This window comes from Agelaius tricolor, unplaced genomic scaffold (genome assembly GCF_023055355.1).
Source record: "Agelaius tricolor isolate 1412-34295 unplaced genomic scaffold, bAgeTri1.0.p SCAF_5, whole genome shotgun sequence".
Classification (NCBI taxonomy): Eukaryota; Metazoa; Chordata; class Aves; order Passeriformes; family Icteridae; genus Agelaius; species Agelaius tricolor.
In genome coordinates, this window is record NW_027269265.1 from 14,652,587 (window position 1) to 14,678,796 (window position 26,210).

The following is a 26,210-nucleotide window of genomic DNA, read 5'->3' on the forward strand; positions in this document are numbered from 1 at the left end:
CAGAAGGCTGTATCACTGACAGGGAGCAAGCACATGGCTGCACAGTATCAGTGGCAGGTTCAGTTCTTATGCAGAGAGTAAGTGGCATGTGCCAGAGGGTAAAGAGGAAAATAAGAGTAACACAAGCTGATTGTAATGGCACTTTGTATCTGCTGAGAAAAAGGCACTCCCACCATAAACAGAAAGGCCACATTATGGGCTGTAAGTGGAAAGCCAAAGAGCAGAACTCAATAAAAAATGTATTGGAAAATAATTGAACAAATCCTAATCGCATTTCTCAAAGTGAAAAAGGGCTGCTTAGACCCTTCCTCCACCATAATCTTTGCAGCCCTGTTCATCTCTGAGAAAATGGTGATGCCTCATTATCAATTTGGTGATGTGGCCAAGATTCTGCGTAGCAAAGAAAGACACTGACCTTCATGTTATTTCAATTTTCCTTCTGCTCCCTCTCCCTTAGCCAAACAAGATGCTTAGGCTGGTCTCCAGGGGGGTGGGGGGATGTGTGGAGAGATGGGAATTGGCAGCCATTCCCAACAAGGGAAGCAATGACAATTTCAAAAGTAGAACTACTTTGAGATGAAAAATTGTTTAAACCATTAGACTTCAGGCATGGGCAAAAGTAACAATTTTGTAATTTGCTGCATCCTTCAGTATTTTGTAATCAGGATGCTTTTCATAAACACTAAAAATAATTTTAAGGGGCAGGTGTTAGGAGCTGGAACTAGGAGGATGCAGCATTTTGGACATCATCTTATTCCTCTAGAGGAAAAAAATAACTGCACAGAAATTCCTCTATGTTGCATATGCTGACCACTGCTCAAACCAAAACCCAGGAGCAATAAAAAAGTCTTGCATGTTCCTCCAATCCCTGCTACACGGCCCATGAAAAATTAATTGGCTGAGATTTAACTAAGCCATACTAACAGGCTTAGCTCTATTTCATCACAGAAATTACTTACTATTCCATGTAGATTCAAAAGCTTTCAAATCTTCCAAACTATAAATCTCACGTATCTTATGTTACATAGGATGGCTGTACTGCAGAGACAAGTTGGGATACATTTATCTATTGAGAGAAGTAATTACTATCACTGCAGCTCAGCTGTACCTAATGATATAACATAAATGCCTCATTTTCAGCATCTTTGGGATAGCCACCTTGAACCTATCTTCAAATATGATAAGAGTTAGGTCACTGTAATAATGCAAACACACTGGGAAGAATTTTATTCTATGATGACTTCCAGAGATTAGTTCTCTCATGGAAAATACTTGCAGGCATCCAATAAAAAGCCTCAGAATGGAAATTAAAACAATTTAAGAGATTCAATTTAATCCATAAAGATTATTTTCCTTAAGCCTATATATTCTATCAGAGTTCTCTGAAAAACCAGCAGAGAGAGAAAACTGGTAATGATGTGTGAAGTATTATTTTGGCTATGCAGCATTTTTATCCAACATTTTTTCCTATTTAATTTTTTCTTTCCCTTTCATTCTTATGTTGCATTACATCTTCACAAACAAAAGAGTGGGGAGGCCTGAGGTATGCTGAGAGAATATTTGAGGTATCTCTCTTATGCCTTATGTAAGGCTATTTTTGTAAACATTTTTGCTTGCGTACTTGGCACCTAGTTCAGAACACACAACAAGCCTGAGAGGCAACAAAAACAAGGTATTCCAGTTGAGATGGACAAAAAATGGAGAAAAAACTGACACAATGCTAGTCCTCTTCATGTCTGGAGATGCTTAGGGTAGCAGCCAGCATGAAGAACAAGCAAAATAGAGAGCTGCTTCCAGGAAGAAAGGAGGACTGCCAAATGCCCCTACTGCATCCACTTCATTTGATGGAATACCAACATGTGTCAGGCTGGCATCCATCGTGATCCCATCAGGCATATTAGCCTCAACATATGGCTTGAGCAGCCTACAGACTACACATTCCTCTCAACTCATTCTGTAAGTAGCAGTTTATAACTAAAGAGACACAATTTGCTTAAAAATTAATCCTATTCCCTTGCATTTTTTGCCTGGTGAATGAGCCAATCACGCATTACACAAGAGAATAAAAACTGGAAGGTGAAGTAATGTTGATGGTTTCCTAATTTCGAGTATTTGAAGAGTAGTATTCACCGGGCTTGGAAAAGTTCCATCCAACATTAACTCTTTGTTGAATATTATGAAGAAATAAAAGCTCGATCACATGTCAAGCTTGAGTGCTTAAGAACTCAGTGCCACCAAGCAATCACTTCAATCATCTTCTAGGATTAACTGTTCCCACAGCAGAGCCCAAGGAAGAGAAGCAACGTGTATTTCTCTTCCCCTTTGGTGCAAGATCAGCAGACATGACAGGAACAGAACTCAAAACGACTTAAAAGAAGCCTGGTTCACTTTGCTTTGAAGCAAAAGAGAAGAATCCATACAGGACATTTCACTGTCTCTTTGGGGGTCAGAAACCTTCATCAAAGTGTGAGAGCACCCAGCATCAGAGCCAAATATTCCATATGTTCTCACAAACCCAGATAGTCACAACCCAGGTTTTGCTTGTGTACCAGGACCATCAAGGGATGATTAAGTGTGGCTGAACTAGACAGCAGCTGATGACAGCTTGATCACGCCAAACAAACACAGAACAGCCAAGCCATCTGTGTTTGTGTGCTTATGTTTGAGATTGTTCAAACAGTTCAGAGCACATTACAGAAAAATAGAATAAATTATGCATTGATTCTCTCTAGATAAGCCTGTCTATATATGTATAGGCAAAATAGCACTCCTTAGTGCCTGAGATACTAGGATGGGTACAAAACAATGTTTAATTTATTATACAACTGTTTATAATTCAATACTTGTGCTTGGAACTCTTGGGGCTGCTCAGGATAATTAAAGCCATAGATATGTAACAGTTTTCCTCAGGAAGTAATGTTTTCCTACCCAAAAGTGATTTCTGTAAAAGCTTGTTCAGTTATTCTTGTGTTATGGAAGGCTGAGCAGGGAACAAAGAAAATAAAGTCAAAATGTATTGTATTTGCATTTTCTTCTCATTTCACTCAGTGGAATATGAATTATGGAATCACTGCTGGCCTGGAGAACTGGAACAGTTGAGAGAGAAGTGATTTGGTATTCTCACAGGCCTGATGGAAGATGCAAGTTCACACTCCCCTGGTGTCTTAGGATCTCAGGATGTTTGGAGAAATGTTTTGAAAGTACATAAACAGGAGAGAGATGTTATTGTCCCTGAACTTGACAGCTGTTCCTGAGTATGCTGCAGTTTAGGTACTGAAGAAATCCCCCTACCAGAAGAGTGCACCAGTTGAAAATCTTTCAGGGAAAAGGTTTTGAAAAGTAATCAGGAAATGGGCTGGCTCTAAGGTCAGGCAGGTTTCCTCCACTGCCTGAGAGCCAGAGTAAATGCTCTGAGTCCTCTGCAAGCTGAAGGTCAGAGCCTTCTGAACCTCAGATTGGCAAAGGAGCAAAGAAGCAAAACAGCTACAGGGTACCATTAGGCTGCTTTAAGAGACAGGTTCACACTGAAGCAAGACACATGTACACCCATGTAACTTCAGACATTTACACATGCAATTTTGTGATGGTATCTTGCACCTACAGATGCAATTTTAAAAACACCCATCTGGCCAAAAGCAGTCTAAGATTGAGAATAATTATCAGCTATGGGAACACAAAAAGTAAGGTGAAGTATCAAGCAAGTGAACTGCACCAAAATCCAAAACTCTTGCTTTTTTAAACCCTTAGTACAAGCCCTACAAAAACAGTTTGGGGAAAAAAAAAAAAAATAAAGCCTAGCAGAAGCACAACACTCTCAGCCCCAGGAGATGTGCACATGCATGGCAGTGCAGTTCCCAGCCCCTGGCTGGGTTCTTCAGTCCAATGTTATATATTCGAATAATGAACTCCCTGATCTAGATTATAATACTCTTACCCATGGTTTATTTATGATCGAACTCAATTTAATTAAAATATCACCATCTCATTTTATCAAGGCAGCAATGAGTGCACCATAAAAAGATTAAATGATGGAGGAGACAAAAATTGGAGCATCCACATAGATTTCCACTAAGGAGCCACTAGCTCTGAGACAGGTGCAGCTTAGTTAACAACAAAGTTTGGTGTCCCTGCATCATTCAGTACAGCCTTAGAGCTTAATGCAGCACCTGATAAGGGAGGCTTTTTAAAGGAAAGTAACAGGCAAAGGAAATTTCATTGGACATAGCCCTATAACACGCTGAAGGTTTCTGCATGCTGGGGAGAAAGAGGGCTCTCCCTCACCCAGTGGCCTGACAGGTTCCCATCTGCCACAGAGGGACCTTCCCCAGCCACAGGAAACCTGAATTTCAGCTCAAGCCTTTTTCAGGCTGAGCATCACTCACCAAAAACCCAGCACAGAAATATTAAAAAGCAGCATAGGAGTCGTTCAGTAAAACAGTGCAAATATGTGGTACTTGCAAAAATGCAAGCATTCCTCTCATCTGTAATCATTTCTATTTTGAAATGCTGGATTGAAGATCTTAATTTCAAAAATATCTCCAAGAGCCTTGTGCATCCCACACCACCATTCTGTGTCTTGCATGAATAAATCCATAACACAAAGAGGCGCTGAGAGCTCAGTAAGAAAATTCACAAAGAAGAATTATCACAGTGGATGCCACAAGAAACAATTAAAGCCATCAGCAAAAAAAACCCTACAGAGAGGGCTTAATTCCACCTGGTCTGCCCCCTCAGAGACGCCTCTTCAAACATATTCTCAAAATCACCATCCAGTCAAAAGAAGGTAAATTTAGGGATTTAAATTGGACATGAAGAGATCCCTTGAGAAGACAGATATTGCTCTCCATTGGCAATGTATGGGAAGGTAAGTACCTAATCCTAAGGCAGTGCACACAGTGCTTATTTGAAAATCTGTACAAAACCTAAAAAATGTATCTCATTACATGCTGGAATAGGAACCTATTACCTATTACTATTTAAGGATATTTCCCTACTTATTTCCTACTCATTTAAAGTTTCAGAGTTGCAGCAAAATTGAAACATATATCTAAAATTAACTACACAGACCCATTTTAAATGTAACTAAATCAATAAACTAGTAGTAAAAGGAATAGCAGATAAAAATGAAAGGATTTTTCAAAAGTAATTACAATTTCTCCAAAGCAGTTTTGCATTTTGGAAGTGCCCTGCAAGTCATGAGTGTAATATGAATGACTGTACTTGGAAATAAAGTCAGAGGAATAAGACACATTAGATAACATAGAGGTGACCATAATTAAAAGATGGCCATGTTCACTCAAGATAAAATGAAATCAAGTTAGAAAGTTTAAAACATTTGAAATAACTAAAGTTTTCTATGTATTTGTTGGTAGGGCTGAACTCAAGATTTTACAGAGTTTTTCCAAGGTCTGAGTAAGATCTTTGTAACAGGGATGCTGCTTTGAGTGTTTTCCTCCTAGCACAACTCAATACCTGATCAACTTTCCCTTGAACATAAACTGGAAACCACGCTGTGAGACATTTCCCAACTGGGAAGACTACATCATTGATGCCTGCATTACATCCTACCAAGTACCACTTACCAAGTTAAGACATTATATATTTATTGTCAAGTGTGTAGAATTAATTGCAGAATAAAACCACATTTAATCCATCCCATTGCTCAAAGAGCATCACGGAATTATAACTGATAAAATGCAATACTCAATGCAGGATGTCCAGATTCAGAACAACCTGAAACCAGAAAGTATTCTCCTTGGAAAGAACTTGAACATATTCTAGAAGGTAGAGTTTCATTATTCTGAAGGGAATCTCTGAACAAACTTGTTTGATCCAGCCTGTAATACAAAAGGCACTTATATGAAACACACATACAATGACAAAATGCAGCAAGTCAAAGCCCTCAGAAGGACCTCAAGAAATGTCCCTGTGATCCCTAAGAAGGACTGGGTCCCAGTAAATAAAAGAGCAAATGCAGCATGATTAAACTTTTATTATATTTGGCTCCCTCAAAACAGATGCTCCCAGACAGATTTCTGTTTCACCCACTAATGACTGTCATACACAATCATGTCACTGATTTCAGAGGGCTGCAGGGTTTGCACACTTGCAGGCAAAACCAACAAGACACAGCTAAAGAATATTCACAAAATCCAACACCCTGCTTCATCCAACAGGGATATTCAGCCACTGCAACAGAGGGAAGAGAACCAGACTGTGCCATGCTGTCTCAGGAAGGGGAACAATTGTCAGACTGCTGGTGTCTGTCACAATCTCTGCCTGTAAGAGCAGTGCCCTCCTGACTGTGCTTGGGAGGCAGCAGTGTGCTGCTCCTGCTCACCCTCCAGTCTGGGCTCCTGCATCATCACACACTGCTGAAAGGAGAACCCAGGAGTGATATGAAAAGACAAACACATGTAGGCAGGGGGTCAGAAGGAAGAGGTGAATCACAAACATGTGCAGGGGAAGGCAGGCTGGTGGGAAATCATATATGCATTGGGTATTTCCCATTGTCCCAGAGCAAACCTTCTCCCAAGAAATCTGTTTTTTTGATTACTTCAGATATGACCCCCATAAGATTTAGAGTGGGCCTTGGTCAGCTTCAGCTTTCTGTTGCAAGATCTACAAAGAATGCGATGGGAAAGGGAAGCACTCATTTTCAGTTTGAGGCTGTGTCTCTCAAGCTTGGGTCTTACCAGCTTGGATGAGAACTCATTAAAGTGGAGTTTGAGTGTGGAGCTTGAGTCTAGTCATGACAGCACTGCTGTCATGAAGCTCATTTCATTCATTTTTATTAAAATCAGCTTGTTTTTCTTGCAGCTTAAATAGAGAAGTAATAGGAAACAGAAACAAATACTTCTGTCCCACTCCTTCGGTTCTGGGGGTGGACAGAGCCTTGTGACTACACACCAATTCCTACATACACGTTAGGGACACCACTGAGTTTAAACATGTTCTTCAAACACCAGGTAGAGGTCAGATCCCACCTGTGTATCCCAGATCTAACCACAGCAGCACTTTTCCCCCCACAAGGCACTAAATTATTCCAGCACTGAGGTAACAAAGCCAGTGCCACCATCTCCAAGGTGAAAGCAGAGCCTGGATTTTGCAGAGGAGTAAGCTTCCACCTCTCACCTTCCATCATAACCCATTTCCTTCTGTAATCCTGTAGTACAGGCACCATCTGTTTCCCCAAAGGGAAAGTGCTTGCTCTTTGAGGAATGTAGAAAAACTAAGGTTTTAAGAACACCACAAGTACCCCTTGTCCATATAGTTATACTCCCTGTAAATCTCACCAATACCCATCCTTTCCATTTCAAGCTTCTTACAGTTGTTCCATAAGAAAAAAAGAAGGAAAATTAACAATTCATGCAATTATGGTGATCTGATGGAAAAAAGAAGAAACAAAATTTCTAGAAAGCATTAGAGTGCACAACTCATTACTGAGGAAATATCATTGGGTCACTCTGGCCTTTAGAATAAACCACTTTCAATGTAAAGTATAGTCCATATTGTGTTGAGAAAACCCTTATCTATTACTTGGAACCAAGCCCTGGCTGCCAATTGACTGTGGCCTGTGAAGGCTCCAAACAAGATGGGCCCTGAGCCAGAATCTGTTCACATGCAGAGAAACATCAGCAAAAACAGCCAGTCAGGATTTGTGTCACAACAAGAACTGTGTTACAAATCTGATTATTTGCACAATGAAGGAGGAAGGAAAAGGAAAAGTGGAACTAATTTTCTTTATGGACGTTAATCTTCCCCTTTTATTCATATGTAAAGTTCTTTCTTGCTTTATCTTGTCTGCTTTGATTGTAAGCTCTTCAGGGCTTTTTGCACATTTTCAGTGTCCACCACAAGGGCAGCTAATGAGTCTTTAAAACATTACTAGGGTCATCTCACTCCCAATTCCAAAACTGCCTTAATCCTTAATGGACTAGTGATATCCTGATGTCAATTTTTAATCATTCTCATCTACAGCTTGTTTCACCAATCCTAATGAACCAATGGCTTCACAACACTGAACAAACTCCAAATACAGCAAGCTATTCTCCTGCTGGAAGAATAAAAGTAAAGCCAAAGGCTGATCTTGAACACCTTTCACCAAGAGGCTAAAATGCAGGGGCATGCTCATTCTTCTTTTCAGAAAACACAGTGGCTTTGGTCAAAGGCTGCTTGGCATTCTGGGGCTGAAAAGTGCACAGCTGACCCCTGCTGATCTCTTGTTATGACAGCAGAAAAGCAAAAAAATGCAGCATTGGCATCTGCCAACTGCACTTGGGCATCCACAGACAGAACAAGATGAACCAATATGAGTTGACAGCCTTAAAATATTTATCTGATCCATATTATTTTCATCTTGGGCCTTCATTTAAACCTGAAATTTAGATGATGACATGTTTCTTTCCTTTGCAGAAATGCAGACAAGATATTTTGCACAAGAAAAGTTTGACATTAGCAGAGTGAATTATAGGAATATTGATGTACTCTGATTTCTCAAAAGGTTACTGTGATCTTTTGTTGATTAAGAGACATGACGTCACTAAGAGAAATGCTTCAGTTGCTATTAAGATCTCCCAGTAACACATCAAACATTTTTACACAAAGTGCTGGATAACATAAGGAAAGGTTACTTCTCATGTCAAAGAACAAAGTCTGTGACCTTAATGATTTTGCTTTGCATTACAGTAGAAATGTAAATGCTTGATTTAAGCAATACTGATGCATTATCCTTCACAGTTCAGAAATCAAGCATTAAAAGACATATGTAAGAAAGCTTTTTCCAGGTGGTAGCCTTTACATCTGCTGGCCATCTTGTTCTTCCAAGTGAAAAAGATATGAAGGAAAAGAGAGACTAAATCTATTTTTAATAAAAAATGAACTGCTATTTTATATCATGATTTCAGATGATTATATCATGGCACAAAATGATGAATGGTAGATTCATGATGAATCTGCCTCATTTTCCCATAAAGATACTGAAAGTGAAAAGAAATTATTCTAAACCAGACAACTGCTAACTGGACCCAAACCACTCCAAGCCTATCTGACATAAAACACAGAGGTGCTGACTTCAGTTCAAGGTGATAGCTCCCTCTTTCTGGACATCCTCATTCATACCTCACACACAAGCTTTTTTTGCCCTCTCCAAAGACATGGAGTCAGCATAGAATGAAATTCTTGTCTTCAGGACTCATGCATTTGTTGAAAAGATACAAGACAATCTCATCTTTCACACAGCCAACTACAAACTCCTACTGGGTAACTTGAACTTGTTGCTCAAAGGACTTGGTTAAAAAGATGGAGTGAGGGGTGCAGAAAAGGTACAACCAATTATCATTTGATCATAGAAGGCCTGGAAAGAGGAAAATGCATGTTTAGTCCATCTTGACATAATTTCAGTGACAGGGTGAAAAATCTAACCAGATTAACCTGAAATGGACTATGCAAATGGAGTCCTTGTAATGCAGTGATGCTGAAAACCGGATCTGAACGCGTGCGTTGGAAATCCAGATCTGAAAGCAGATGCATGTGTGATGGCACAAGAATGTTTTTATCTCAATTACTAAAAATGCTGCACTGAGGGAAGAGGAGGGGCATGCTGGCAGGCAGCTGCAAACAGATGTGAACAAGCTGCCCTTCCCCACTCCCAGGGCTGGCTTGGGTGCTCAACAGGACTGCCCAACCAGCAAATGAAGAAGCAGGGGAACTCAGACTGCTTCAGTGAAAGGAAATTTGCACAAATAAGGATATCCACAAAGCAATGATTCCTTGCTGTCAGTTTCACTGCATTGCTGCTGAGGTGAGAGCAGTAAAACTGTAGGGCTAACAGGATTTACCACCACTGTAAGCAGCTTTCGGAATTGTTCTCAAATATCGCTGTTACTTAAACTAATTAATAAACTAATGACAATCTCTTTATTGATTGTCATTTTAATTGGTTGTTCTTTTATTTGTTTGGCTAAACCCCTGATATGAAAGACATTGAAAAGGCTGCCCAAAATGAGATATACACAGGCTGCTGTTAGGCTCCTCTGTAACCCAGTTCATTGCTTGGAAGAAAAGGGCACTGCTTTCTGGAATACAGTAGCTGGATGATAAACAGCCAGTGACTATGGAGCATTTTTGGGAGGATCACTGTCAGGCTGACAGCTTCAGACATATATGGTTTCATCTTTGGGAATATAATTATGCTTGTTCTCTTCACAGATGTGAAGAAAAAGACAAAAATCCTTCAAAATGGTGTTCAGTGGGCTGAATATGTAAATACCTGTGATTTGAAATGTCTTAATTTTTTTACTCTATCTTGGTAGTAACAATTCTAGTTAAATATAAGGATCTCATAGGACCTGTGAAAATAAAGAAAAAGGTTTTGATAAAAACCCAAAAATAAAGGAATGGCAACAGGGCAAATGAAACAGAAGTCCAGCTGGAACTGTTGTGGTTGTTACACACATCAGCAGTCCAGCCATGGCCCAGTATTTTACCAACTTTAAAAAAGGACAGTTTTCAGCAGGTATTGTGGAAAAAAACCCATAAAGCGGCTTTGCTGTTTGTGTGAAACAAAATACAAGGTTGAGGACATATATGGGGAAAGGCAGTCCAGAAATATAAAAAGTGATTAATGGATGAGATTATGGCAGCTGGAATTAGATGAGATTTTGAAGGGAAATACAGAAGAATGGATGAGATGGTTGATAAAAGTGTTCATTTATTATATAAATGGTCCTCATTTGAGACAGATGAAGAAAAGGCCAAACATGACCTAACAAAACAATTGCTTGTTTTTTTTGGTTAACATTTTCAAGTTTCCAAATCTTCACTGCACTTCCAGTTTGCTCTGCATTCAGTGAAGTGCAGAGTGCACATCACTCGCTTGTTATTTCCTCAGTTTATATTTTTCTCTCCACAGGTCTGTGCAAAGCTAATTTGCCTTTTACTTACGGATTCTGAGCAGTTTGTGGGCACTGCACTCAGGCTGCCTGCTCTGCTGCAGAAGCAGCTATCACCAAAACACCCCTGACACTGCCTGCAAGACATATTAGCGAGCAGATTTACATCTGCTTGTGACTCTTGTGTGGTTTTTTGGTTTGTTTTCAGTTCTGCTGTATGTGTCCCACATGTGCCAGCTGTAACACAATGTTTCCAGCATTGTTTCTTATCTGGATCATGCCTATATCATGCAGGCAAAGCCTGTGTTTATTCCCACCGATGATTCACAGCTGCTCTCAGCATCGAGCACTCAGTGCACAGAGTCACGGACCTGGCAGCAAATGTGTCACAAACACCCCTCTCCTGGATTGCCCTTTTGCTCTTCAGTGAAAGGCACTTCTGCTCTGGCAGACAGGGGCATTCATGCTGATGGGCAGTGGCAGATGGGCAGCAGAAAAGCAGTGCCAGCCCCCCAGTGCTGCTTGCCCACGTGCCCCTCGGGACCACCGCTCTGCCCAAGGCTCACAAACAGGGGCCACCTGCTCCTGCACGCTGGCACCATGGCCAGGGCTCACCCTGTCCTTGTGTGGCAACAGGGTCAGGTGGCATCCTGTTGCTGGGGGGCTTTCCTGGGCAGGGAGGAAGGTGAGGGCTGGCTCCCTCTGGTCAGCATCAGGTTTACATGACGTGAATGCACATATGCCCCCACTGCTGCTTTGCTTCCTGCTTTTTAACAGCAATTGTTCCCATCAGCCTGTTTCTTTGAGAATGTATCAGGTTTTTCAAAAAATACATGTGGATGCTACCTAGTGGCTTCTGTAAAATAGAATAAAAAGAAAAAAAATCCAATTCTGGATGATTCAGGTTTTTGCTGATGGTTCCCATGACATAAATCCAGTGCATGGTTTGGGCAGCACAGGCCACAGTTAAATTTGACCTACAAAAATAAATGTAGCCTAGACAGTCTATAAAATAAATACTCCTATAGCAAAACCAGTTCACATCACATTTGAAAGATGACTTGGAATTGTGCTGCTTTTAGCACTGGTTCCAGTAATTCCAGGGATCACAAAAGCAAGTCTACTTTCTGATTAATTAGAAAAAAATTAAGTGGAAGGGGAAGAAAAAAGGCCAAATATGCTGACTGCTTACTGTTATGCTTCAGAAGCTACAGTCAGGCACCTCCAGGGAAAGGCAGAGTTCTCCTAATGCTGAACCAGTGAGATTAACATCACCGACATACACATCCAGGTATGAGACCCTACAGAGAATACAGGTTACTGAATGAATAAATAAATACACCCTTAGTGGTTCTCAGAGATCAGCACCCACATTATTTGATACTAGGCAGAAAAGGAACACTACCATCACACAGAACCATGGCAAAGGAGGGTCAGATGGCAGCACAGACACTCAAACTCTGCCCCGTGTTGCTGTGACTCAGGTGCAAGGCTGCAGCAGCCCATTAAAGCAGGGTGGCAGCGAGAGAGATGAACAAAGAACAAAGAAGGGTAAAATGTTTCATCACAGCTCTGAAGTCAGGCCCCTGAAAGCACCATCCATGTTGAGCTTTTAAGCACACACAGCCATACTGTTTCCCACACACTTCAAAAACAGAGGGATAGGTAAGTCCCAGTTAGGAACACTGACAGCAAGCCAGGCTGATTACAAAGGCCCTCTGTAGCTGCCACTGTGCTGGGGTGTCTCTCCAGAGACAGCTGCTGAGGGGCAATTACCACTGATCAGACCATGTAACCAATCTGGTGCACTCAAGGGATGATGGCTCTCATCTCCAAGCCAAGCATTCAGATCCTGCCATGAGATGCTTCTTCTGTGTGGTCCCCTCCACAGCTTTGAGGAGGAGGAAAGCTGAGACAAAAGGAAAACCAAAGCACAACATCCATGTCCCTAAATGCTGTGTCTTCATGGGATATTATGGACTCACCCTCATTTTGTTTACCCAGGGTTGTTCCACTTCAGCCCCCAAAATAGATCACAGATTTTAATCCTATCAACTTTCTTGACTTACTGGGTTTTTTTAATATATCTGTTGTCAACCACTGTTTAGCTTAATAAAGATTTACTGACTAAATACAACAGGTTTCATGCCCACATTTCTGGGGATGCAGTGATGGAAAATATGAACTTCTGCATTTGTTTCTTGGATATCCAAGACAAATGTTTATATTTTCAATTTCTTTCCCCCTCCACATTTTCAAGCAAAATAGGAAAGCAATCTCTAATTGTTATTTCTTTAAATGTTTGCTCAACTATGAATTTACTTGGCCTTTCTTACAGTAAATATCACTTGCTTACATGTGAGAATTACTCATCACTACTGAGCAGGTAATAAAATCAGTGAATACAATGGCAACAGCAGACAGGAATCAGCATGTTCCTGCATTTGATGAGCCACATCCCTTCTTGATACCACTTCACTCAGAAAGGAAATGTGTGCTTTCACCAGGTAAGTATGTGGCCTTGACCTTAGCTCCTCTATTAAGTTAACAGAAACAGAGTGAAATTTTCAGGTCAAGCAGTAGGTTGCAAACCACACAGAAAGTGCTGACAGAGCTATTTTACCTGTGCCTCAATATTTTTCAAGTGACTGATTTTAAAAATAAATTGCTAACAAGGCAACTGCAGGAATATCATGTTTGTTTATTCTCACATCAGTGACTGCGAAACTGTAAATAGGTGTGACAGCTGCTGCATCTCCTCTGTTGTCACCACTCTGCTGCTCCTGTGAGACAGGCACTGAACAGGATGACTACTAGGACTGACAGGAGCATAGATGATCCTGAGGCAAAGAGTTGTACATGAGCTCTATTACTCCTAAACTGATGTCAGGGTTTCTGTCAAAATCAGCATGCAGAAAGATGCTGCTTATTTTTGGGGAAGAGCACACCCTGTTCTGCTTGTTGGCCAGACTTTACTGCAATGGTCCAGAGTCTGAAAGTCCTAGTTTTCTAAACTTCTGTGAGATCACCTGCCAGACTCATTTTGAAGGAAACGACACCACAGTTTAAAAAAACCAAACAACAAGACAAAACAACATAAAAATCAGATCTTGAGAGTCATGAATCCAGTACCAAAAGACAAAGCTACAAGCTTCAAGCCATAACTTCACTAACATCTGGAAGAACTCAAGGGATGCTCTGAGCATCCCTGCAGGGCCACCTGACTGCACATGTGGAGTAAGAAGGATTTGCTGCTTTGCCTCTGCAACCAATGGCCAGTTTGAGCTTCCACACTAAAGAGCACCAAACTGGGAATAAGTGCTCACTGAGACCCTTATCTCCTCTGTGGCCTCATGGGACAGTCCAACCTTCCTCTTTGTATCCTTTAATTTCAGGTGAAACTTCACACTTTTCATGAAAAGTTTTGAGGTTTATGAGAATAAAAATCACATTAGAAGTTGAACTTTCTAAGTTGCAGGTCACTGCTGGATGCAGCAGTTGGACAACAACCCTGAAATACAGTGAGCAACAGACTCAGCTCTATTGTCTGTCTCTGGTTGCCACCCTATGTGTGCTTGCCCATGCTAGCCTAGCCTATGGTCCCTCACCTCCCTGGTCATGCCACATTCCTGTGGGACAGAGCAGAGGCACCACAGATCATCAGAGTGTTGGGGTGCAACATCCTAATCATGTCTCACACAAATTTACAGTATATGCCTGATGGCTGCTTATACTGTAGTGCCCCTGAGATCTCTCGACTAAGTATGAAGATGCACCCATACCCTAAATGTTACATATTTCTGTACAAAAAGATACCATGGATGTGGTGGAGTCCAGTTGAATTACCATCATAATCCATGGGGAATACAAGGTATTGAATTTTTTAATAATTAAAAAATCTAACACCAAGAAATTCTTGAATCTGTTTGCATTAATGAACTTATATCCTTGATTAGGCAAGGCTAGAGTGTAAGACTATGTGATTAGTTTTCTAACAGCAAAGATCAGGTGGCAAAATAAGACCAACTGTCATTACAGAAGAGACTCTCCTATTTATTGTTTTCTAGAACTGAGTTTCAAGATTTTTAGTAACAGTTGACTTTGCTATTTCCAAAGCCAACGGTTACAGAAACAATGAGCTGGCTTCTGGGAGCTGGCCAGCATCTTCTACACCAGTTCAAATGTTGTGTCCTCAAGGAAGACAGCAGAGTTTGGCCAAACCTACCTTTGCTTGCTCCCGTTCCCTTCATTTGTCAGCATGACCCATGGCATATGCTGGCACCTGAAGGCTTTAAGGCACAGAAAGGGATTGTTATTATGGCAGCCCAGACTGCAGCTTACATCAGCACATTGTCCTCTGCCTTCTCCATGCCCTCCTTCTCCAGACATGCACCGTGCAGAGCAGAGGTTGGGATTCAAATGTTTTAGAGGCAGCAATGTTTATTTAGTCATCCAAATGCCAATCTTTAAAGTGCTGTTAAGGGTATTATGTACACTAAAGTGATAAGCAAGATATGCACCATGAAAACCACCCATGCTGAAAACTACAGCTGGCTGGGTAAAGAAGGTTACCTGTGAAAGTGTAAAGGACAGTTGTAAGAGAAGTCAGGAGGTGCATGTCTCTTCTCACACTTGATAAGATTACAGGAGAAATGAGTTGCAAAACTACCTTGGAGAACATGGGAGAGAGCAAGCACAGCAATTCAATTTCTTCTGCTTCTGTTTCATGTCCTTGAGAAATGCCAGAGAACACACCAGGAGAATAAAACATCTGCCACCCTGACAACAAATTTCACCGCCTTGCTCATCTGCACGGTTTCACCACATGCTCAGTCATGTGCTCAGAGACCAGCACAGAATGAACCATTTCACAGCCTGGATCCTATCACAGAATAACCATTTGGCATGCCTTTATGCTAATAGCCACATATTTAATTAAGGTGACCTCTAGGTCAGTGAGGGGAAAGATATCATAGCACAGGCAAAAAAAGAAGAGTGTTTGTGAATGAATTTTCAGTATCTTTTGCACAAGATACTGATGCTGGGCTTAGCATCTAGAAGAGAATTCAGAACTTTTCAGACTGAGATTGTAAATTACTCTGCTCTAGCTGAAGAACAATCAAAATATAGAACAGAGCAAAGGAGGTGACATTTCCATTCCTGATATTTAGATTCCATATCAAGTACCATCAATTTTTACTAACCTGCAGCCCAGTAAAGACATACTAACAGGCTTCTGTCTTTAGTAAGTCAGCTGGGAAAGTTTCTGCCCTGTTGCTTACAGTTTCAGTGATTGCAGCATTTTAATTACTCCTCTGATGCATTTGGATCTCTTGATCCTGAATAGGAGAATTGTTTACTCTCTCATCCCCATCTTCCAGAAGTAAACTCAGATTTCTGTAGGACTTGGACTGGACCTGGTGCAACTATAGCATCTGAAATAATTTATAGAAGGTAAGGATGGAGGATATGAGAGATGAAGGAAGAAGAGGAGAGCATACCTGAGTTGGAAGGAAAAATTCTACACAGGCAAACAAGAGGAAAGTTGTGAGGAAACCCCTGAGAAAGATCCATAAAAACTTATGTGGTGCATCAAGGAGGGTAAGGTAGAAAGACCAAAAGAGAAACCCAACATATTTCAAGTAGAGCTCACTTTTAAAGAAGATCTTTTATAACACCTCAAAATGCTTTGGCAATTATTGCAGATGATCAAGACATTTAATTATATACTTCATTTAAGCAGAAGGGAAGTTCAGAGAATTACATACTTCAGGCATACACTTAATTAGGGTCTAGATATTTAAAAGAGATCAGCTGCTCCATGTCCTTGGGTTCAGCTGACATCTCAGAAATCCTTTAAAACTTTTAATTTTAATATTTTTGTTTCTGCATCAGTCCTATTGCTACTTTTTCTCTCTGAATATACACCTGAAAACCTCTACACATCAAAGAGACACAGCTGTCTTTTTCCTTTCCATGCAGCAACTCTGGTATTGGTCTCTTATATCAGTCACAGAACCCAGCACACCATCCCACATTTTGCAAATTGTCTTCCAGCTGTTTTGGCAGGGAAAAAAAAAAGCCACGGTGGAAGTTTGGTTTTGTTTTAGTAATGCAGGCTCATTCATAGGGTGTTCCACCTTTTGTAATATTTAAAAAGCTTACAAACAAAATTATAACAAACAGAACCAGCTTTTGAGGTTAACAGCTTTTAATATTATTATTTTTTAAAACATTTCCACACTAGAGACAATCACTTTGTAAAACAAAAAGAAATGGCCCCGCATCGAGCAGCTTGCTTCATAGAGATGCTGAGCTTTTCTGAAGTGACTGTAATAGTAATGATTTCTAATTAGCTGCTGCTTGGCAGGTTTGGGCTCTGGCAGCTACCAGGAGTGTGGAAAATTCAGCTAAGACTTAAGAGTCAGTGTCAGAGTAGGTGTCATTTCAAAAGCCTGGTGCTGTGAGACAGACTGAGAGCACTGCGTGGGTGTGTGTGAGCCAGCGGGAACAGGCAGGCAGTGAGCACTGCTCACAGCTCCACTTCTGGCTGCTGTGTGCTCATGGTTGTACTCACAGGGAGAGATTTTCACCCTGCTGCTCCCTGTAATCCTGCCAGCACTGCAAAGAACACAGTCAGTAAGTGCTCAGCACTCCTGGTCTTTGTGTCACAGCTGGCCATGTCTTCTGTGCCTATTCAGTGCCCAGTGTAAGGACAGGCCTCCCTCCCTGCAGCACCAGAGCCAACAGGACTGCACACCCTGACCACACAGCACCTTCAAAAAAGATATCAAGGAGTTCACACACTTCATTCTGCCCCTTTTTTTGTTCCAAAGTGCTCGTAACTTGCATATGAAATGTCAGGATCCTGTTTGCCAAAGGCTTCCATTCCATGGAAATGGAACAATCCTGACATGTTAACCAGCACAAGAAGTAGATCAAGCCACCGATCAAGCCACACAACTATCATCAGTTTACAATCCATTTTCAAGGATCTTTCTTTCATACTTCAGCATGTATCTGCTGGAAAAAAAATGTTTACAAGAGAGCCATCAGTTTTTCAAAAGATACCTCTAAAAATCATCATCCCTGTGAGAAGAGGATAGGGTTAACAGTAATTCTGCATAGGATACTATACTCATCAAACCAAGATGTCTGCTGAAACAACAGACAGAGGACTACAACAGATCTCACTAGCTTAGGCAGAAATTGCAATTCATGAACAAAAACACTTCCAAAGAAACTAATGTCCAGCAGAGAGACATAGCAAACTAAAAGAGCTGGTCACAGCTGAATTTACTTGGATTGCTGCTGTAATTTTCTGCTTTCCACATCACTGCACTCCATTTGAATGGTCTAATATTTTATCAATGATTTAATTTGATGGTGTATGGTCACCAAAGGATCACTGCTTTTCTTAATCCTATATAACCCTTTGAATCATTTGGAGATTTTTGCTTTTGTCTGTTATGGGAATGAACTTAGGAAGATGGTGAAACTAGATTCCTAATGGCCAGTATCCATTCCATTTTCAACAAAACTTAAACCAGGATTTCCACCCTCATGTTTGCAGCTCATCAATGAATTGAAAAATTCATCCAAAATTAGCGAAAACCAAGATAACACCACCACCACCACCCCAATCTATAACCAGTTAAGATTTTCCAGCCTATGGATTCTGAGGACCCAACTGGGCTATTCAGCTGCTGCCCAGAAACTCCATTCTCATTGTGTCTCCCAAGAGAATCATTGCCCAGTGTAGGACAGGGTTGGGTTCTTACTGTTCAAGAAAAAACAGGCACCTCACCAAGCAATTGGCATGAATGTAGTGCTGCTTCAGTCTTCATTCCCCTTACCTGCCATCTCTAGCTATTATTTGTGTACAACAGGACACCAGCTACTGCTGCAATAAAGAGTAGTGAAATGCTTTATGTCTGTAAAACATGTGAATGTCTATTTGCTATTATATTACAACCCTCCTTTCCACATTCAACAAGATGGAAATACGTGACATCTGCTCTGTTTGTGAAATTTTTAGCATGTGACTGCTGAAAACCCTGTAAATTATTTCAAAAAATATTAACTGTGTTACAGAATTAGTCACACAGTTAATGAGCACATGAAACACAAATTATTTCCAGTTTCTTCTAACCCTTGGTGTGCAAAGGTGCACAAACATGTGTGCCACATGAGCCACATCCTCCTTTCCCTTCCCCACCACCCACCTCCTACCACATCCTCCTCTTCCAACATGTAAGAGCTCCTATGAGAAATTAATCATGCCATTAATTGATGAAAGCACAGTCACTCCCAAAACACTTAGCCTCAGGCTTCCCTGAATTAATAACATGACCAACAGTAGGTTTTCTCTTGCTCTCCTAGGATATTTTTCTATGAATAGCAAAGCATTCTCTCTCCATCGGTGCCAGGCTTTAAGATGCCTCATTTTAAGCAAGTGGACAGTCCTGCTGATGTTACTGGAACAACATACACGTGTTCCAAGTGCAGTAAATGTTTAAGTGTTTTGCTGGATTGGAATCACTGCTTTTAACATCTTTTGACAGCAATTACAAGCAGAATCCTGGAACAACAGCCTCCTCCAAAGTGCAGTATCAACACTTTATAAAAACAGTACGCCCAAATCTCCAATGAATTTTCAAAAGCTTTCCTGGAACAGAAATTTCTACTATACAAGACTTGGAAATGTAGTCTGCAGTGTTACTGCAGTGATAAGAAAAGTGAAGGGATTCCTCTTGTTCCCCACACTAATAAAAATCTAATGCAATTGTGCCAAGCAGCCAGCAGAAAGAAAATTATTCTCACCTCAACTGTTGGCAACATCCTGGATGAGGGCACTGATTTCTGCACACAAACCAGGATTTTGGCAACATCTGGATTATACAGCTGGACCCTCTGGCTGTGCTATTCCACAGCAAGACATCAGGACTTAAGATTGAACCAAAGCATCTGGCAACTCTTTAGTTAAACTCACACCTGCTTTGATTCTATTTGTTATAAGTCAAAACAGTCTGGAGGAATCAAAGAATGCCAGAGAAAATGACTTTAACCTTTGGAAGAAAGTGGAGCTGGTAGAGTAATGGTCAGTGCCCTATTATGCAGATAAGTGAACACTGAACTGGTTATATAAAAGAATGACTACAGCTCCTAGCTAACATTATTAATGTTTAATGATTTAGATAAAGAGGTTTTGTCTTAGGGCTTAGACTACAATCAAGGCAGCTTTTGACAAGGATCTTAGACTACAATCAAGGCAGCTTTTGACACGGAGTTGTTTATGCATCTTTTAATCCCAAATCTCCATTGGTTTGGCAAAGAGATTGCTTTTTGGTGATCCCACTTTTTACAGAAAAAAAACAGTCCTAAGCATACATCAGTAATGTCAAAGCTTCCAAATGGCCACCATTTAGCACTGTCAAAGACAGACTCCCCAAGTGCAAGCATGGCTGAAAGGTCTGTCCTTCTCTGGAGCTTTCTTGGCAGCAGAGATTCTCACACAGACACATGCAGCTCACGTTGAGCAAGCAGCCTGGATTCTGTTTTGAGCTGGTGGGAATAACCTGCCCAAACCACAAATCTAAACTCTCTTTTTTAATTCAGATTACCTTGCTGAAAGAAAGAGCACACAGCTAATAAAAGCTTTGAATCCCTCTTGACCCCTGAGAGGGAGAATAGATAAAGAAATAGTGGGAAAACAAATGCAGTTATTGTCCTACACCCTGGTTCCTCTTTGCTGATACAGCAGAGTACAGGAAATCCTAATTGTGCATCCTCTAACATCCAGAAATCTCATTAGAATGGAATTAATGAATACTGGACCTATGTCTGGGATTTCTGGAAATGCAGCAGCTCTGTTCAGGCAGCTGGGTGTCCAAGAATGCCAAGCACACCCTCTGTGCACACACCAGCCTTGCAGCACGCACATGGGCCGTCCATGTCAGCTAGAAAATGTGAGTATAAAGCTGGTGAAGGGTCTGGAGCAAATCTGATAAGGAGTGGCTGAGGGAGCTGGGGATGTGGAGCCTGAAGAAATAGGAGGCTTGGGGGAACCTCATTGTTCTCTACACCCACTTGGAAGAAGATTGTAGCCAGGGGGAGGATGGTCTCTTCCTCCAAGCAACAAGTGACGTGGCAAATTAAAAACAGCCTCAGGCTGGGACAAGGGAGGTTTAGATTGGAAATTAGGAAACATTTCTTAATGCATAGTGCTGCTACGTGTTGGAACAGGCTACCCAGGGAAGTGGTTGAGTCACCACCCCTGGAGGTAGTTAATCAATGTGCAGATGTGGCAGTTAAGGACATGGGTTAGTGGTGGACTTGGCAGTGCTACATTAATGGCTGAAACAGATCTTAAAAGTGTTTTCCAATCTTTAAGTGACATAATGACAATGATGTTGTGATTCCATAAGTCAAAATGAAAGGATATTTTAAATCAAAGTTTGTAGAATTTGCTATTATAATATTTTTTCACAAATAACTTGCATGATATTATTGACCCTACATGAACTCAGTTCATCTTGTGTATTCCAGGGCTTTTCAGAGGTTATATAGCTCTTAATAATGTATGTTTCATGTGGAAGCATGGATTGCTATTCTCCCAATAGGGAACTATATGGTTTCTTTAAGACACAGCAATGACCTCCTCCCTACTGTGGGGAAAGGTGACCTGGATTACTGTCAATGCAATGAAAGGCTTCAAGTGACTTGAATGATCACTGACCAGACCTGAAATCCTAGAAGAGTAATAGAGAACACAAAAGCAATGAAATTATCTTTATTTTATAATGGTTTTGCTTTCTGTACCAAACTTGCTCATTTGTTTCTCTAGCTCCTGAAGCATGGTATCACTTTTCATGTTTAAAACAAACCCCTATTACTCTAATTGAAATGAAAGATTATAAAAATATAACTTTTGATTATTAAACTATACACAAAGAATTCAACTTCTTGTACTTCAAATCCTCAGAACCTGTTTACAAAGAGGTTTTGAACATGGGGAATCATGAACTACATATGATTTACTCAAAAAAAATCCACCAAAATAGCCATACTCTGAAAGCTCTTGCTACCTTTTCCCTGTTCTAAACTTAAAAGAAGAAAAGACCATTTATCTGACAACTAAAATTTTATTTTTACTGTAGGGAGACATACCCAACCAAACACTGCAAATTAAGGAAATCCAGTCTTCATTTTCAATATGAAACAGAAAATACAGGAAACACTTCAGGAAAATTAAATTGCAAACATAAATCTTGAAAAACGTATCAGTAACATTATAACTGCAGGTGCTGCCCAGCTCATATCAATTTGGATCATACTGAACACCATGACATCATTTTTTATTTCTCTGTCTTCCCATTTTTTTCCCCACTAAAAGCTTCTATTTTTTTCATGTTGAAGACATTTCAACCCTGCTCCCATTAACATTTTTTCCTCCAGCTGGCTGTTAAATCAATATTAATTGTGGTCTGTCAGAAGCAGGGTGGGGAGCAGCTCACCCCGGGCATCTGGCAGCAACCCCCTAACCCCTGACAAAAGCAGGGAGTGCTCTTAGCCTGGATGCAGCACTCAGCACCTCCCCAAACCAGGCTTTTATGCTGCAAGCAAAAGTCTCTACCTATGAGAAGTGGCTATTTCTGAGGTTACCTAGACTACAAGAGCACTCTCAAATCACTGAACAACACAGAAATGAGGCTGTCATACAGCTTAGCAGTGGCTGAACATCTCTGGCACAGCATCTTGAGATGTACAGCATTACTTTAACTAAAATACAGATTTAAAATGGAAACCCAGTGACCAGCTGATAATAGGCTTTGACTAGGTGTGAGTCCTGCTCATTAGTACAAGGGATCTTAAACCAAAGCCAATTAGAGCACCAGCAGAACAGAGGACACCCAAGCCTGCTCAATCAGCTACTGACTGGAGATGAAAGGGCTAATGCAAAAGGGCTCATTTAAACAACAGATTTTATAGGTGCAGTCAAAAGCTGTTCTTCATGGCTCAGCTAATAAATACAAGAGAGCTGAGGTGCTCAAGTGGTTGCTCAAGCTGCACTTAGGAGGAGGTCAGATTTGAACTGTTCATAATACACTGTAGAATCACTGAGGCTGCCAGTGGTGACCAAACTTTCACACACTCTGCTTCTGTGTTTACATCAGAGGGGCTCTAACATACAGGTCATTTATGCTGTCTCACAAGACATCTAGCAAAGCCAACTTGAGTCCAAAATGAGCAGTGCAAAGGTGTGAAAACATGAAAGCAATTTAGAGGAACATAAATAGTCTTCAGTATCCTGTAAAAATAAACAAACTTGAGAAATAACTATTGCTTGTATGCCTTTAAGCATGTCAGTTTAGGTATTACCTACTTTTCTACAAAATATTAATATGTCTGGTATTCATCAGGTAAAATGTAATACTTGCTGCAGGTGGGTGATAATGGGAGCAATAGCAGAGTATCTTTAAAGGTGATTATGAGCAGGAAGTAGAAGCCAATAATTCTCTTGTGTTCTCACTCATTTGTTATTGAAGATATCTCACTGGACTACACCACCAGAGATGCTACAGAAATGATTCAAACAAAAAACCCAAAAAGATATAGCAGTGAAAAGAGAGTTGAAGAAAAGTAATACTTAAATTAAAGGAGTGTTACACTGAGGGTTAAATGTCACCATGGTGACAGGAATGGAAAGGGCTGACAGTTCAGAAAGGTACAAGAGGCCTGTGATGGGGAGTAACAGGGGTAACTGCAGCCTCTGCTGTACACAGCGACCTAAGAACTTGATTCATTTTCTTCAGTAGAAAAGGAGCCCAGGAAATCCTCTCCTACAGCTCATCATAGGTTAATAATTACACAAATACCCCCTGGAGGAATTCCCCATATGCCCTGTGCTGTGCAGACCCACTGAGCCCTGTGCCCCTCTGGGAGAGATCTGACAGCCCTGACTGCTTCCCACCATCCTCACCACCCAAAGGGCTTTGACCCACACAGCTCCAAGGTATTCCAGCCTTTCTTCCTGAGGTGTTTTGCCTTGCCTTCACCTCACACTGAAACAAAAACTATCAATTCACACTTCTTGTGACAAAGGAAAACAACAAATTAACCCCAAAGGATCAGGGAGAAAAGCAGGTTTCACTGTAAACTGTTGCATTAATAACCTTTGGAAGTGTAAGACACATTTGCATTGGGAACTGTTGAGAGAAGCAAAGCAACAGTGCATTGTGACTCTTCCAACACAGAATTAGCACAGAAGTTATGTAGAATATGGGACAACAAGAATAAGGGAGAGTATTAAAAAGAGAATGGGCAGCACTTTGGCACACTCCACTCTGATTATGGGTAAAAACCTGCTGCTGTGTGCTGCACCTCTGCTTCTGTGCTATGGGGGCATTCCCCTTCAGCTCAGTGCTTAGGGAACAAAAGATGGACACAGGGAGCTCACTGACTATGCTGAGAAGGACCATAGGAAAATGATCTGACACCTGCAAAATTTCTTTGGAATACTCCAGTTACCAGGAAGATCTCGTATCAATAGAAATTATGCTTTCTCCCTACTGTGGTTTTCCTTAAAAAAAATTCTTAGAAACACATCCAAAGGGAAGAGATGCTTGGACAGCCAACTTCAGAAAGGCAGAGCCTGACACCCTCTCAGAGGTGGACTTTAGGAAGAGAACAAGACAAAACAGCCATTGCATTAATGAAACAGAACAACAGCTCAGGGATTAGATTTGGCTTCTAACAAACACCTCCAGCTGAAGTCAGCACTCAGGCAGCAACAGCGCAGAAAGGCTTTCCTGACCCCTACTCCCCCTCTCAATGGTGGGTGATGCTTTTTGGCAAAATCAGAAACCTGGAGCCAAATTATTCTTGAAAAAGGCCAATTACACTTAGGTAGCCACATGAATAGAAGAATGTAACCTGGAAAAGGTAATGGATGGTCAGTGAGTGTGGCTTTGTCTCAAGCACAGCACTTTCTGTTAAATACCCAATTCACCTGGATTCACCATGATGATTTTTGGCTTTGGGTGGCTTATAGCCAGTACATACTTCTGTGCATATCAAGCATGAGTACATTGAACACCAACACCCACAATCATGCCTCGAGCTGGAATCAGAACTAAGCTGCAATTAAAAAAAATTGTTCATGCGAACAGACGAGTATTTCTATACACGCCAAGCTGGATTCCGTATGCCTAGACAACAACTTAAAAAAACCCAAAACCACAGCTGCACATACAGTCGCAGTACGGAACGGGGAAAAAGAACGGAAAAATCGCCTCTCCGATTTCCATTTACAGCCAGTCTGGGAGGATGGAGAGATGATTCCTCGCCTCGGCCAGCCCGCTGGCAGCGCCCCGGAGGCGGGCGGGGAGCGGCAGCCGGGCTGGGCCCGCCGCCGGCCGCTAACAGGTGCTGCGCCCCGAGCTGCGCCGCCAACTTCTCCTCAGCAGCGCTAAGCCGCCTCATTTTCTCCCTTTTTTCCCTCCTCCTCGCCCCTTCCCCAAGGCACGGGGCCGCTCAGGTTTACACCCGCGCCGCCGCAACTTTGGAGTAGAGGGGACCGGAGCGGAAAGCAGAGGAGGGGATGCGCGCCCGCCGCCCCCGCCCGGCTCCTGTCCCATCCCATCCCGTCCCGTGCCACCGTCGCGCACCACCTGCGCGGCCATGAAGGAGAGGTCCATGGTGCTGCTGCTGGAGCTGCTGGCGGAGGTGCTGAGGCTGCCGCTGCCGCTGCTGCTGCTGCCGGGGGCGGGCGGGGCGCGGGGGCGCGGCGAGGGCACCGCCTCCCCCAGCAGCGGCGGGCGCGGCCGCGGCAGCGGAGCCGACACCGGTACCAGTTCCAGCTCCGGCGGCTCCCGGCACGGCCCGGCACGGCCCGGCCCGGCGCGGCTGGCTCGGCAGGGGGCGGGGGCGGCGGCGACCCGGCCCCCGCGCTGGGCTGGGCCGGGCCCGCCCCCGCGGCGGGGGGAGGCCGGCGCGGCTCCGCCCGGCGGCACCTGTGGGGCGGCCGCGCTCGGCCCCGCTCCCCTCACGGCCGGCAGCCCCCGCGGTGGCCCCGGAGCCCCGCGGCGGGGCCAGCCCGGGCCGGCAGGAGCCCCTCGGCCCCTGGGGCTGTTTGCCTACGCGGAACGGCTGCGTACCGAGCCTGGGGGCGCGGGCACGGCCGGGGGGCCCATGGCGGGGCAGTGCTGGGGAGCGAAGCGAGGGGGGACAAAGCGGCGAGGGGCAGATACGGCTCGGCTCGGCTCGGCTCTGGCGGCGTGTGCAGCTCCTCTGCATCACTCGCGCCTCTGGGGATGC

At 42.4% G+C, this 26,210-nt stretch overlaps 1 protein-coding gene across 2 annotated transcripts in view; it reads right to left on the reverse strand.

The window, feature by feature from the left end:
• CUNH14orf132 (chromosome unknown C14orf132 homolog) overlaps nucleotides 1-25,835 on the reverse strand; it is a 41,121-nt gene extending 15,286 nt beyond the window's left edge. Inside the window, exon 1 of one of the 2 annotated variants that reach the window (XM_071426538.1) lies at nucleotides 25,565-25,835. In XM_071426538.1, the coding sequence (XP_071282639.1) occupies nucleotides 25,565-25,591 (27 nt within the window). In that variant the 5' untranslated portion in view covers nucleotides 25,592-25,835. Of the gene's footprint in view, nucleotides 1-25,561 lie in introns of both variants that reach the window. The other variant, XM_071426537.1, reaches the window with a different exon arrangement.
• Nucleotides 25,836-26,210: the final 375 nt, after the last annotated feature.